This window comes from Pholcus phalangioides, unplaced genomic scaffold, assembly GCF_987345545.1.
Source record: "Pholcus phalangioides strain wild (caught in Gottingen) unplaced genomic scaffold, Ppha-v1.0 ptg000009l_1, whole genome shotgun sequence".
Classification (NCBI taxonomy): domain Eukaryota; kingdom Metazoa; phylum Arthropoda; class Arachnida; order Araneae; family Pholcidae; genus Pholcus; species Pholcus phalangioides.
The window spans coordinates 42,065,557-42,081,456 of NW_028301602.1; the positions used below are offsets into that span (position 1 = coordinate 42,065,557).

General features: G+C 35.8%; 1 protein-coding gene across 1 annotated transcript in view; it reads right to left on the reverse strand.

The window, feature by feature from the left end:
• The window catches only part of LOC149083093 (midasin), a 376,364-nt gene that overhangs the window by 135,810 nt on the left and 224,654 nt on the right, over nt 1-15,900 (reverse strand). The window contains exons 49-50 of the mRNA XM_089236227.1: nt 5,066-5,379; nt 2,273-2,432 (exon numbers count right to left, since the gene is read on the reverse strand). Of these exons, the coding sequence (XP_089092353.1) occupies nt 2,273-2,432; nt 5,066-5,379 (474 nt within the window). The remainder of the gene's footprint in view (nt 1-2,272; nt 2,433-5,065; nt 5,380-15,900) is intronic.

Genomic DNA, 15,900 nt, shown 5'->3' on the forward strand with positions numbered 1-15,900 from the left:
TTGGTTAGAAGAATACTATGATTCACAATATCAAAAGCTTTGCTGATATCTAAAAATAATGACGCAACTTTACAATTATTGTTATCTGCTATATACACATTTGAAAGAAAATGAACAAGAGCGTCCTCTGTACTTTTTGCCTTTCTGAATCCAAATTGGTTCTCACTAAAAAAATTAATGCTGTCAAGAAATTTAATTATTCTGGATTTAATTATTTTTTCTATGACCTTTGAGAAGACAGATAGTAAAGAAATCGGTCTGTAATTATTAACATTCTTTTTGTCCCCTTTCTTGTGTATTGGAGAAATGATTGCAAGTTTCAGGCACTCTGGAAATTCACCAGTGGTAAAACTTAAATTAAAAATAAACGATAAGACATCCCTTACATATGGTGCAATGCACTGCAATGTTATGGAATTAATTTTGTCAAATCCTGACGATTTTTTGGAGTGTAAAGAATTTATTATACTCAATACTTCATGACTATCCGTAGGGTATATAAAAAAGGATTTCTCAAAAAAATTTAAATTTGAACAATTTAATGAATTACAATTATTAGGAAGATCATTTTCATTAATAAAAGAAGAATTATTTCATTAAAGTCTTGTATATACCATGTATCTGTTATAACGAGTACTGGACATTACAAATGTTTTTATGTTCATGCACAATCTCGTTATATCTGGGCTTGACTGTATATTGGTCACTGAAGATGTAGAATTTTATTATATTATATCTATATTAAATAGCTCAGATTATATTGGTTTGAGTTACTTTAGGTTGCAAAAGATGAAAATAAGTTTCTTAAGTAGAATATTCCAATCTCGTGTAAACGCTTCAAGAGTTTGCCATGTTGGACCCGATCGAATGCCTTCTGATTTCCAGAAGGCATTCGATCGGGTCCAACATGGCAAACTCTTGAAGCGTTTACACGAGATTGGAATAGGGGGCAACTTGCTGAATTGGATAGAATCGTGGTTAAGAGATAGGTCGCAACGAGTTATGGTGAACGGGGAATTCTCTGGTTGGACAGACGTCACAAGTGGAGTTCCTCAGGGAAGTGTCCTTGGCCCCATACTTTTTTCACTTTTTATCGATAAACTCGATCAGGGTATCGATGGGATTACTAGCAAATTCGCAGATGATGTGAAGCTAATGGGGGTAATCGGGAATGAAAGCGATAGGGAGTTGCTCCAGACCAACTTAAACAAGATTGCAGCATGGGCAAAAGAATGGAGCATGACGTTTAGCGTAGATAAGTGCATGGTCGCTCATTTTGGTTCGAACAACCCACGGTTCTCTTACGAGTTGAATGGTGTCACTATCCCGGATGCAACTAGAGTCACCGATTTGGGAATTCTCATTGACGTGCGACTTAAGTTTTCTGAACATTGTTCAGCGGTTGTCAAAAAATCGAATAGAATGCTTGGTCTCATTTTCAAAAAGGTCTCTTCGCGTTCTCCTAAAGTCATTCTTCCGCTTTTTCGAGGCTTAGTTCGTCCTGGACTGGAGTATGCTGTAAGGTTTTGGAGACCATACCTACAGAGGGACATAGACTTGGTTGAAGGGGTGCAGAGAAGAGCTACGCGTGTCCTTATTGGCACACAGGGCATGAGTTATGAAGAAAGACTTCATTTTTTGAATATGTATACATTGGATGAACGCAGGTGTCGAGGAGATATGATCGAAGTGTTCAAAATTTTCAATGGGATGGATAGGATGGACCATGAACTTTTAGTACACCGCCAATCGACTGCTTTTACAAGGGGACACCAGTATCGATTGGTGAGGGACAATGCAAGGTTATGGTGTCGCAGGGAATTTTTCTCCAATAGGGTTGTTAATAAATGTAATAGCTTACCCCCGGAGGTAGTAAATTGTAACACAATTGACACGTTTAAAAAGAAATACGATAAACATGTTGGGGTAAATCGAGAAGCTATCCATTCTTAGAATAAGACAACCATAAGTATTCTTTATGGGCATTGTATAATATTTTATCATGTGTATATATTGTTTGTAATTTGTGTTAATTGCATTTTTAATTGGGTTGCTGTATTTTTGAAACATATGACAACCATATTTTTATGGGCATCTTTTTATCAGCCACCTCGTTGGGCATTTTGCCTGTTGTGGCGTTGTATTTGTATTTGTATTAGACATTTTCATTTTTGGAAAATCACACTTTGAGAGCGATTGGCCAAGGAATTCTCATGATAAGACTTTTAGAATAATATCTTATAGAATAAAGAAATAAAAATTAATTGCTTACCGATTTCCCAGATATTCAATATTCTGAAAAGCTTCTTGCACATCATAATTCTCCAAAAGAGCATCTGCTGACATTGCTTTAGAAATCAATCTTCTGTGCAAGTAAGGGTTCCACCTTGGATCAATTGGTACATCGTTCTTCTCGAAGTCTACCACATAACCTTGATAAAAATACAATATTTTGTAAAAGGTGTAATAAATTACACAGAGAAAACTAGCAATTAATTACAAGCATCCCTTGCTGTGCCCTATTGATTGGTTTTGCAAAATAATCACATAAGACGAAATCACGTAAAGTGAGTTGAATTCAACATGAGTGAGATGGAAATGGGGGAAGTTTCTTCGGAGAAGAATAAAGAAAATAAACTCAATTCAGGCAGCAAAATAAATAATTGGTTAAACTTATATATAAATCTCAAATTTACGCCATGTAGATGAATTTAATTAATAATTTTTACTTATGACTGTTCTTAACTGATGGACTGGTTATGGTGAGTGTGGATCTTTATCTCCTAGAAGAGCTCGAGATGGCATTTAATAACTCATTAATTAATTAGTCAAGATTCAGATAAAAAGCAGCATTCTTTATCTTTGGATTTAAGTCATGGGTTCTCAAACTGTGAAGCACCCCTAACAAATGGTTTCTGAAAAGATTCCTTATTAAACTGCGCTAGGAGGCACGGATAAGCATTGATTACCGAAGGGGTGTGCCAAGGGAGGAAGTTTGAGAACCCTCGATTTAAACGTTTTATATACATTTGTCTCATCTACTGTAGATCCTCAAATACAACAGATTTTGTCATTACAACAGAATCAATCATGTTGAATCTTTTAATTTGTATGCAAATTTTAGGAATTAAAATTAAAAAACTGGCACAAATGATCAAACTCCTCAAAACAAAGTTCAACTTTGAGTGCTGCTCTCTGATGAAAGTCGCCAAAGTTCATATTCATTATATTTCTAACTCAAAACACACACAAAATCCTTTAAGACAGGGCTCAACTCCCCCAAGTTATAAACTATGTGTATCTAAAGTGGGAAAAAAAGCAAGCCCATGTTTGTGGCACCAGGATCTGAAAGGGTTAAATATTGTAACCAGGGTAATCAGAAAACTATTCTGGTTAGGAAAAAAAAGAGCAGATTAAGCCTCTGCCTCCATCATAAGCAACTTATTTATTTTTTTCATATCCTACTGTCACAGTATATGAAGGATTCATATCATATTCAAAAGGAAATGCAAATACAAGAGAAAAACAAATGAAAATACAATGGAAACACTGAAAAAGTACCTTAGAGAAATACACTTTTCAAAATTCACAAAGCTCTCATTACATCCATTCAGAAGCAAATTTACAGGGATAATAAGTGGACTGGTGCAACAAATTTGGGGAATAACTGGTCAAGAAAATTAGAATGGGAAGACAGCAATGGGGGAAAAAATTAAAGCTTTACAGGTGGCAAAAATACGTACATCCATCTTTGTATTTATTAACTATTCAAATACGTTTTCACGTTAGGGTAATAAGATTAAGTATTTAACATGGACAGTCAGCACTCTCAATGTTCTGTTCATGCCTGTGCCAATACTTGTATAAAATAAGCTAAATAATACCGTTGGTATATTACTTAGCAACCACAACAAAATATGAAGTACCAAGCAAATTTAGTACACTGACAATTCATTATAAAGCATCTTGAATTTATTTGACCAACCAGATGTTATCTAATGGATGAATTAAACATGGAAATTAAAAGTATAGTTTATACATACGTTTAATAAGTTAAGATATTAAGCAAATTTTGTAGCCTCATTTTCAGATATTTTAGTTATAATTGGTTTGAAAATGTTCATATAAAAAAAAAATAGTATTTGATTCTACATTAAAATTTGTGTTTCATTTCAGCAAAGAACAATCCTCTTCAAGGTGGTACAAATATAATATACTTGTGCTAACAAAATTTTGCAGCTTCCTTCAACTTAGTTATAAGGGTATCCAACTGCATAATGTTTAAATTTTTTAAAACATCCAAGACATTAACCAAAGTCAAAAGAAAAAAAAAATTAAATTTTATAATTAATTACAAATGCAATGCCACAACAGGCAAAATGCCCAAGGAGGTGGATGAGAAAAAGATGCCCAAGGAGGTGGATGAGAAAAAGATGCCCAATTTACAGTATTGTGTGACACAAAAACAAGTACAAGGTGTAATTTGGGAGGGAGTTTACAATCCAAAGTCAAAGTTTTGATGACATATTGATGACTTTGCCTCGTACAATTTTTGCTCTAATTAACCCATTTACGTACATGCTTTTGGTGAAAGATTTGTATGATCTGTATTTGAAGTATCTGTGATGAGTATCAAAAACTGGTTTCTTTCACATGTTGGAAATAGAAGGGGCAAAAAAAGGATCAATACATATTTACATCATGGAATTATAGTAGAGTGTTGTAACTCTATGATTTACACACCTCTACAAAGAAAGACTAAGAGGGAAAGACAATGCTGGGTGAACAGAAAGGGGAAAAAACATTCATTCATAGGGTTACAATGAAATTTCATGATAAGAATTATATCTAGTTCCTAGTAGTTAAGGGGTTAAAATAAACAGCTTTAATTGGGATTATTGATAGGCTGAAAGTCTTTCTTTAGTAACAAAGAAATGATCAAATGTGTGTGTACATGCTTTCACAGATGAAAATCTGGTGACCCCATTTCAGTTCGATCAATGATCATAACCAAAGACTTACTTATACAGAAGAATAAATAAATTTACTTAGTAAAAAAACATACTTTCCACCATGTATCCAACACTTTTCATAAGCTCTAAAGACACAGAATCATATAACATTTTATCAAAATGCTTCTCCTTCAGGTGAATAATGAAGTTCACTATATGCAGAACAGTTCTGTTTTTTTCTGGTTCAAAACTTTGCACAAAATCTTCTAGAGCTGATGACAACCAAGTAGACACTAACCACCATTGATTTACTGAACAGTTTTCAAACAACATTCGTGTGGCAATCATGAATGTTTGAATAAAAAAAGTGTCAGAAATTTTACTCTCAATGGGACCTCCAATATGCGAGATGCGATTAATTCTTCTTCTGAAACAGAAATTTTTTTCTCATTATTCATATTGACTATAAAAAAACAACCACCACAAAACCATGCATACATAATTTTTTTTAAACAAAACAGCCCATAGAAATTATTTCAACAATTGTATAAAAATCAAAACCTCAGTAAATAATCCATAACAATCAACAAAAGCGTCAGAGATGTATGCACGTAAAGTAAAGGGGTGGGGGGAGAGAAGGATGTGGAAATTTGGTTCCAGAAAACTTGATACTGATGCAGAATAATCATGCAGCTGAGATATAAAAATAAACATTTAAAAACATTACATGTATTAATGAAGATACATTTGTGCATGTATTAACTTTCTAAACGGTGAAGACTCATATATGAGTTCGAAGACAACTACCGTCATTTCGGCTCAAACTCATAAATGCGTTCGCCCGGAACCAGTTCCTTCAGCCGTCTCATTGTACGGTTAGTGACAGGTACACAGTGTCGTCAAATCACCCTTCCTGCAACAATGTAGTCCTCTCCTCTCTAAACTTATCATTGCTTGAAAAGAATAGCTTATTGAGAAAAGAAGGATTACTTGGTTTGAAAAAGGCACAAATACCCACGTGGTAGTTGAAATAAAGAAAGGAAAGTTTAGCAGTAAATAAGAGATTGCTAATTTGTTTGGCAAAAATATTTATTATTCCTATCTGTATATATATATATTCAAACCTATGAAATTTAATCACTGTTCTGAGGTTTATTGCAAATCCAATAATTCATTCATCATCCACACAGAAAAACTACAGCTTGTGCTAAGAGAACTAATTATTAGTTTTTCGCCCAGTTATAACTAATTATATATTTGAGCTAATTTACTCTCTAGTAGCTTGGTTAGGGCAGAGGTTCTCAATCGGTGCTCCGTGTACATTTTCTAGAGGATCTGCAGCCGGTGAGGAAAATTAAATAAATAAGAAAACGACATATAATAAATCAATTAAAATAATAAGCCTATGTGGTTCCACAAATAAAAAAAAAAAAAAAAAAGAGAACTGTGGGGTTAGGGTATTTTTCATGAATGTTTTAAGTACTATAATTCTTGCGTAATTTAATGTTCTATAGAAACTGTTAATAAATTAATGAATTATATGCATCTGGCTCATGAAAAAAAATTTCAGTATGGCTTTGTTAACCTCTTATGTCCCTCTTTGGGACAGAGTGGGAGCCATGTTCTGGTTTGGACCAATTGTTTGTGACACACAATTAAAGTACACATTTCACTAATGCATGCAATGGCTGGATGTTTAAAAAATTATTATTCACTTATTCATAAAAAATTTTTAACTTTGTAAAAATGATTTTTTTTAAATACAATTTCATTCAGCAGAACAGATTAGACTAATATTTATTTGAACCGAATATTCCAAGATTTTTGTAAACAGCTTGCTTGATAGGGCAAAACACGCCCCTTGTCTTTACGTTTGCTTCGTACTGTTAAACGCGAAAGTATCCAATTGTTCAGGGAAATTCATTTTTCACACATTTTGTTCTGTAATTTTTTTTCTTAGTGTTTTGCATCTATATGGGTCCGCATTCATACAGAAAGAAATTTCTGTGGTGGAAGCTTTGTGGTTTCGCCTGGACGATGAAGATGAGAATGTGATAGTTGAGCGGCTTTTTATATTTTTATGGGCCCCAGGGCAGAATGATGGAAAAGGGTTCCATGAAAGCTGCGATTTCTTGTTCAAAGCTAATTTAATATTTTTGCATGTTGGATTCTGACATAATCATTATCCAAACCGTTTTCCCACCTCTTGTCATCAAAGGCGTCAGAATACGTCAACAAAGGCATTAAGACATATGGATGCTTGTCTTGATCATAAAAAAATATTTAGATTTCTGAAATAATTTGGAGGTGCCAAGACTGGTGCTACAAAATAATGTGGGTGCTCGAGAAACCACCGCAGCCCTGGTTCCGACGCCACTGCTTGTCCTCAAAAGTCAGCAAAAAAAACTCCCGAACAGAGCACAAACTTTTTATATGGTATTTTGCAGCTTGTTCTATCTGTACTGAACTATAGTTTCGTGCCTTTCAGTACCCGGTTGATCTATTTTTAGGGTTGTTAAAATCCTACTGTATATCGAACATCAAAGAAAAACAAAATCCTGAGGGGGAACTCTATAAAAACTTAAAATTACTAGCGGAACCCAGAGTTGCGTGGAATACAATACTAAACACTAGACAAGATTTCTGGTACTGGCGACGTCATCATCATTGTGTCATCTCCCCCCAGCTCTTCAAGTCTATCTCCGCTTATGATCTATAACTAGCAACATTGTCAGAGGAATACTGAAATTATGAGGAAAGAGCAGACTCTCGTATATATACTTATTGAGTGTGTTATTATTTATTTACAGTAAAACCTCTTTACTGCGTGGCTTTGTCTTGCTCAAATTCTTTCTTTAGGCAGTTTAATGTTATTCGGTAATACGTCGTTCTTGCTGGTACATCGCTGTTGTTTTAAAAGTTGTCCGTTGCATAACGTTCTAAAGGGGTTTCGTTGTTTTGCTTTGAATTATTATATTAATATATTCTTATACAGGGTGCATAGCTAACAGGGCGCATGCCATTTTACTTGCAAACCAGTAAATCCAGATTCTCATGAATACAGCAAAATAACTGGTGCTTGAGTTTAAAAAAATCTTATCCCTGTTGTGCTGTCAATTGTGTATTGTGTGCCAATACAACAGCTTTTTCATCCGACTTCTTAAAATTGGCTATTCTTCTAGTACCCACAGTAGGTACAACAGATAAGTGTGTACAAAATGACCATGGCGCCACAAAAATAAATACAAGATGAAAGAGAGAACTAATGAATGATTTTTCTCAGAAGAGGATCAGATTAAATGCTGAGCCAAGCCCTTTTTTGTTGAAATGATTGACGCAAAGATGAATGTCCTGTTTTTTCTCCTTTGTGATATTACTAATATTTTTTTGGTAAAGATTCGGAATACCCAAAAAAAGGTTGAGGAATGTAAACTTCTTCCTAGAAAATGAGCTGAAATCTCTTGTGATAAGGTTATCTGCCTAAAACCGGAATTACACTATAAGTGTTTGATAAAAATACTTTTATGAAATTTGGAAAATGTAAGCAATAATCACACCGGTTATATTCACGAAAAGGCAACAGATAGTCTTATTGGCTGCATTTTCAGAGTTTTATAAAAAAAACTTTTAAGTATAATCCTGGCCTGTGGCGGAGATAGACTTGGAAGTCTGGGAGGGTACAGTCAGTATTGCTGGGGGGGGGGCAAGATTTATGTATACACATATACATTAGACTAGTGGACTTCACAGAGTTGACGCTGGGGGGGGGGGGGGGGGGGGGGGAAAGAAAGCAATGTCCCCATGCCCCGCCCCGTATTTCCGCCCATGTTATCTGTTATTTTTTAAATTCTAATTCAGTCATTTCATTGAATTCCATGCTATTTTTCAAAAAAAAAAAAATAAATAAATAAATAAAATAAATAAATAAATTTAAAAAAAATGTGAAACTGATTCTTGAGTACAATGATTTCCTCTCATTCAGTTTCTAGCTCAATTGTTAAGTTATGAAACTTAATAATTTTTTAAAAAATAAAGTATTTCACCATTGACAGTTTAAGGGATATTTCTGGAAATTTTTAAATGCATATTTCTGCGCTACCAAATGTGTTTTTTCACCATATTTTCCCCTTCTGACTTATTTCTGAATTTCTAAATGGACGATTTTTTCTTTTCTGTGTATTTTCTCTCGTTAGGGAAAATCCCGCACACACTCATCAAAAAGCTAAATATACACTCATTGAAAACGAAATTTTACACATGTAAGTACTACGTTGATCTAAGTAAGTGATTAGAAAATCCAAGAAAAAGGATCATTTATTGCAGAAAAAAGTACAGATGAACAGAAGTTTTAGTACTCTGTTGGACCCCCCTCTAGCGCGAATGCACGATGCGATACGAGCGGGCATTGAGGCATACAAGTTCCGTATGATGTCCTGAGACATCTCATTCCACAGTTGCTGTAAAGGCGCCTCTAGTTCGACCAACCTTGTAGGGTGTCCAACTTGCCGTCCCAAATGATCCCAGATATGCTCGATTGGTGACAAATCTAGGGATAGAGCAGGCCAGGGTGGTAATGTGGCGGAGGCAGTCTTGTGACATCCTTGCTGTGTGTGGCCTAGCATTGTCTTGTTGAAAAATGGCTTCTGGGAGTCCTGCCATGAGTGGCAACACATGTGGCTGAAGGATGTTATGGACGTACCGCTGGGCTGTCATTGTGCCATGGATCAATATTAGGGGGTGACAGTGTATCGTAAGCAATGGCACCCCATACCATGACACCAGCTGTGGGAGCGGTGTGTCGCTGTTCAGCCAGGCGCCTTGCGATGGTTTGGGAAGACACAGGGGCCCGTAGTGAAGCTGCTGCCTGTGTCTGAATAGCGGCCAATGAGGCAGTTGGCTCTACCCATGCGTTTCGGATGATGTGACTGTCTCTCGACGACTGGTCTGTCGAGAGCGTCCTGAACCTGGTTGCCGTGTAAATGACGTCTCTTCTGTCCATTGGTCCCAACACCTCCTCACAGTAAAATCAGAACGGCCTAGTTGACGAGCTACTCGCTGAGTTGACCATCCAGCTTCCATCATCCCGATGATTCTTCCCCTATCGAACTCTGACAACTGCTCATATGGTCTTCGACGGTGGCATAACGGCATGTCTACTTCAGCGTTTCCTTTGCAAACGATTAAATACACTCCAGCAAGCTCTGCTTACCTGTTTTATACTCCAAGGAGAACGAAGTTCAACGCCCTTTAGTGGCATTACGCAATGCGCAATCACGCTGCATTTCTAATCATTTGCATATCTGCCCGACATCTACCTTCAGGCCAACTTTCGTTTTGATCCCACAATTATTTCTTGGTGCGCAAATTTTAATGGCAATGAGTGTATATATTTATATATTTACTTATTATACGTATATTTTTCAATACTTCATACATATTCAGAGCCTTAAGGCATATATTTTTATATTTTATGCATGTTTCTGCATTACAATATCCATATTTTTGTTTTTTTGATTTCTTTGATTTGCTGGAACATTCCAATACATACATTATTTTTTTACTTTCGAATGCATATATAATTTTTTTTTATATTTTGCGTGCATTTTCCATTTTTGATGCCTTATTTCGGCACTTATCGACGAATTAGTTTCAATTTTTCAAACAATTAGAACACCCCAGAAATTTACAAGAGCAGTTCAAGGTTGAAATGCAAGTACAGTTGTAATTTGCATTTTCCTTTTCTATCATCAGCATATCATATGAGCTTTCATATCTTGAGCACATCTGTAGCAAAAAATTTGCATATAGTAGATTATTTGCATCGTAACAAATACAAATTATTTTTTTTTCCTCTTTGTTTCAAAAAATTAGGACACCCTGATAGCTGTATGAGAAAATTAGAATTTTTCAAACAATTAGAACGCCCCAGAAATTTACGAGAGCAGTTCATGAAATGTTGAAGTTGGAAAGTGCAGTTCAAGGTTGAAACGCAAGTACAGTTGTAATTTGCATTTTCCTTTTCTATCATGAGCATATCATATGAGCTTTCATATCTATTTTCCTCTTTTGTTTCAAAAAATTAAAACACCCCGATAGTTGTATGAAAAAATTATAATTTGGCTTTTGATCGAATAAGTGTTTCATGTCTTTCCTCATTATGTATGTAACGCGTGCTGATATCGTGCAAACACATTGTATTGTGGCCATCTTTGGCCTTGGCCATAGATTTTATGCATTCAGACATTGAATTTATGAGTTTCTGGCACAAACCTGAATTGGGACTCCGCCATAAATCCCATCTTCGCTATTGGTATGCAAGCCGCTGTGGTGGTCGAGTGGTTATAATGACGGACTCGCATCGCGGGAACCCGGGTTTGAGCCCCACCGTCACCACAGTGGTGGCCGGCTGAAGTTGGTTTTCTGTGGTTCCCAACTTCAAGGCGCAAATGTGAGCCGATCTCCCCGTTAAAAAGTCTCGCCACAGAGAGCAACAGTCCTACAAACAGTTCAAATATTCAGTCACTACACATCACTCACTTCGCTTCTGAGATATAAATGGCAGCACTGAAAAATCATACACAACACTAGATACGCACTCAGACTGTTAGGTACAACTCACTAGGTAGTAAATTGCCTATGGCAATAGACCTGAGTTGTGCTCAATTTGAAAAAAAATAAATAAATGAATAGTTAAGCAAATAGCGGCTTATAATTGATCAGTTTCTACTGATTTATTTATTTTAGCTTAAGTTCACAATCTCTTGATAAGATTAGTATCAGGTACAATTATCAGATGTCACGAAACCATTGAAGTATCGATGAGGTTTGATAATACAAAATTTAACCTAAAAATTACAAATTAATCTGTATAAAAATTATAAAAAAATTTAATTTAAAGATTGTAAAAAAATTAAAAATTATGAGAAGCTATTTTTTACATGAAAATGATAGTATACAGGGTGATTATAAAAAAACTATCCCGACATATGGGCCCCTAACTGTCATACCATTCACAGAAACTGAATGAAATTTTGGCATAAGGTATTTTGAGGTATGCACTCAAGAATGATATGGAAAACAATAGTGTCTCTAACAGTTACGGTTACAGTGAGAAAATTTCGAAAATATCAAATGGCAACACCAAGTTTTTTGTATTGGAATGCGATCTCCATACTGAAAAACACTAAATAGCGTTGGAATGGCACCTGTAGCACGAAAATCCCCGGAGCTAGGCAAGGAAAAAGTAAAAAGGACTTTGCTGTGCACCAGAGCATTAATGTTCGTTTCATTCGTCACACCGTTTCTTCGGCTGAGATCCCAGCCTGATTAGTCCTCCACAAGGTCATGTGGAAAATTTGTGAAACACAATAAAATGCTTTATTTTATGCTGCTTCTCTGTCCTTATTGGTTGTCCTCACTTTTAGCCTATCTACCGCCGCTGATTTTCATGCTACAGTTGCCGTTCGAACGCTATTTAGGGTTTTTCACCAAGGAGATCACATTCCAATACAAAAAACTTGGTGTTGCCATTTGATATTTTCGAAATTTTCTCACTGTAACCGTAACTGTTAGAGTGACACTGTTGTTTTCCATATCATTCTTGAGCGCATACATCAAAATACCTTATGCCAAAATTTCATTCAGTTTCTGTGAATGGTAGTTAGGGGCCCATATGTCGGGATAGTTTTTTTATAATCACCCTGTATATATATATATATATATATATATATATTTTTTTTTTTTTTTGTAAGATGATTTAATGCACAAAATTTGTATATTTCAAAGAATTCTTTTATTATATTCCGATGCAAATGACTAATATGCCTATATATATATATCTCGATAAACCTGTGTTAATTTTTGAAAATAACATCACAATCATAAGATATCATGAAAAAAAATAAATAAATAAATACTCAAAAAGGAGGTGATGAAAGCAATGAGAAGCAGTTTTATATCCCAAAAAAGTTTTGTTAAATTAATTATTCAATGATATTCCTCGGTTGGGAAGTAGCTGTAGTTTTGCTCGAATAGATTTATCAGTTGTTGTAATGCCTTGCCTCGAATAGTAGTAAATTCAAACAACACTAATTTAATCAATACACATTATTTACGAAAAAGCTTTTCGATTTTCAAAAGAAGAATTCACATTTTAGGTGAACTTCAAAATCGCGAGAACACTTGCAAATTAAAAAAATATAAATATTAAGAGGCATAGAATACTTCGAGATTCAGAATATTTGGAATGTTCAACTTAAAAATATTGAGGGATTCCAAATACCTGGTGGATGGATTAGTAATTTTTTTTAGTACGTTCTGACATTCCGTTAATCATATCAATATTTCATAAGCGAAAGCAAGTAAATTTTATTGCCTGTTAAAGCTAATTATATTAATACAGTTATTTGCCATAGAATGCTGAGCATCTTTAAACACACTACAATAATTTCATTCAAAATTTGGAGTATATCTCGCATTTACATGTGTTTTTTATTTAGTTCGAAAATAGAAAAACTTTGAAGAATGAAAGGAGAAAGTACATTTCTGGGGAGAAAGGGTCAATCATCGGGCGTTACTAGCCTGTCACTTGGGTTCAGCCACTCTCGAAGGGTTATTAGAGCCCGGATTATATGCACTAAAAAATTTGCAAAATATGCTCTAAAAATATGAAAATATGCACTTAAAAATGCGAAAATATGCTCTTAAAATGCAAAATGTGCACTTAAAATACAAAATGTGCATTAAATACTCCAGAATGTACAAAAAATGAGAAAATATGCATTAAAAAATTACCATACGAAAAAAAGCAGATGTGTTTTTGAAATGCATCTTTTCTATTTCGTAGTGCATATGTATTCATTTATAAAAAATATTTCCTCACATATATATATACACTGCTCAAAACAAATAGGGGAGCAAGCAAAAAAATGAAGAAAACCGTGCGAGACAGCCACGTATTGGCATACAATGGATAGTACACGCGTATCAATGCGCGATACAGAAAAAAGAAGTAAAAAAATTTGGAATTAAGCTCTAATTCTTTGAAAATATGGAAAAAAACATGAAAAGATGATTTAGGGCAACAATTTGGTTACATGTAAACGATAAAGAAAAGTACTGTTTAGACATGATGCATGAGTTTTAATAGGGCGTGTGGTCTCCTCGAACAGCTAAGACTGCTGCACACCTGTTTGCCATGGATGCGATGAGGTTATCGATCAGACTTTGGGGAATACTGTTCCACTCCTCAAGAAGTGGAATCTGCAAGTCTCGGACAGTAACAGGCGGCCTTGGTCGCGCAGCAATGCGTCGCCCGAGCATGTCCCAAACATGCTCGATTGGATTCAGGTCAGGAAAGCACGCTGGCCATTCCATACGCTGTACTGTTTCAGCTTCAAGCATGTTCACCACCAGACGAGCTCTATGCGGTCGGGCATTATCATCCTGGAAAACAAAGGAATCTCCAATGGCTCCAGCGTAAGGGATGACATGAGGTCGCAGTATCTCGTCTGCATACCTTCGGGCCGTCAAAGTGCCATTCCGAATGATATGCAGGTCCGTACGTCCGCCTATGCTGATTCCACCACATACCATCCAACCAGCTGTCTGTATTGTGACCTTTCATGAACGAATGCGGGGTTATTTCGAATGCCCCTGTCCCTCCATACCAGAACACGTCGGGTGTCACACTCCAGACTGAATCGGGACTCGTCTGTAAACAGCACTTGGCTCCAACCATGTTGCTCCCAATTTTGATGTTCAGCAGCCCATCTTCTTCGGGCCGCACGGTTGCGTGGGGTCAACGGAATGCAGACCATTGGCCTACGCGCATAGAGCCCTCCCTCATGAAGCCGATTACGTACTGTTTGGCTGGACACCCTTCGTCCAGCTGCGTAGCATTCTCTGTTCTGTTTCGATGGGCTATTAACCGTACATACAGGTCATCAGTTGCTGTAGTGGCGCGTGGCCGACCTTGCCCTGGTCGACGTCTAACATTTCCTGTTTCTTCGAATCGATTCCACAGCCTTGCAACAACACTTCTGGCGACTCCAACAGTGTCCGCGACACTATGTTGTGTTTGCCCGGATTCCAGTCTGCCTATAACACGCCATGCCATGGATTCCGGTAAATCACGTTGTTGAGACATCCTCAAGTCACCTTGTCTCAAAACAAAATACTGCGCAATCGAATTTCACAGTTACGGCAGCAAAACAGACGTTTCTGCAACATCCCGATTTCTGCCCTTATCTCCCTTTTCTGGTTTTTAACGTCATGAACTTTGATTTTCATATAAAGTTTTCTTCTTCCGTTTCCTGCTAGGCTTTAAATAATGGATGATTCATTTTATGTTACTTATCGGTATACATCTTTGCATAATTTTGTTAAAGCCATGTGCTCCCCTAATTGTTTTGAGCAGTGTATATATAATACCCGCATATGCAAATAACTTCTACATATTTTTCATTCAGGCATTTTTCAATTTTTAGTTTGTTGTAGTTGCTCAATAACGAAAATACCAGTAAAATTAACACTAAAAAAAACTAACACTTTAGCATATCTCTAGAAATAGCCTTACAATAAAACGGCTAATATTCGTAAAATACTCTATAAATATGACTAAATTTCACCTGCGGGAAAAAAAATCGATGTTATGAAAATATTTATTTGAAAAATTATAAAAAAAATTGAGTGAGCTTTCACTCAATTATATTATTTGTTTCTATATTTTTGAAAACCTTCAAAAATATGCATTTATACTCAAAATTCTTTGATTTTATGCATTTATATGCATTAATGCTAAAAAAGGCCAAAACATGCAAAAGCATATGCACATATGCATTTGCATATAATCCGGGCTCTAGTTATCATACATCCCAATTACCCATTGTCCCATACGGGAGGAAAAGCATTCTATAATCACGTGACATCTGGTTCTTTTTAAAGAGAT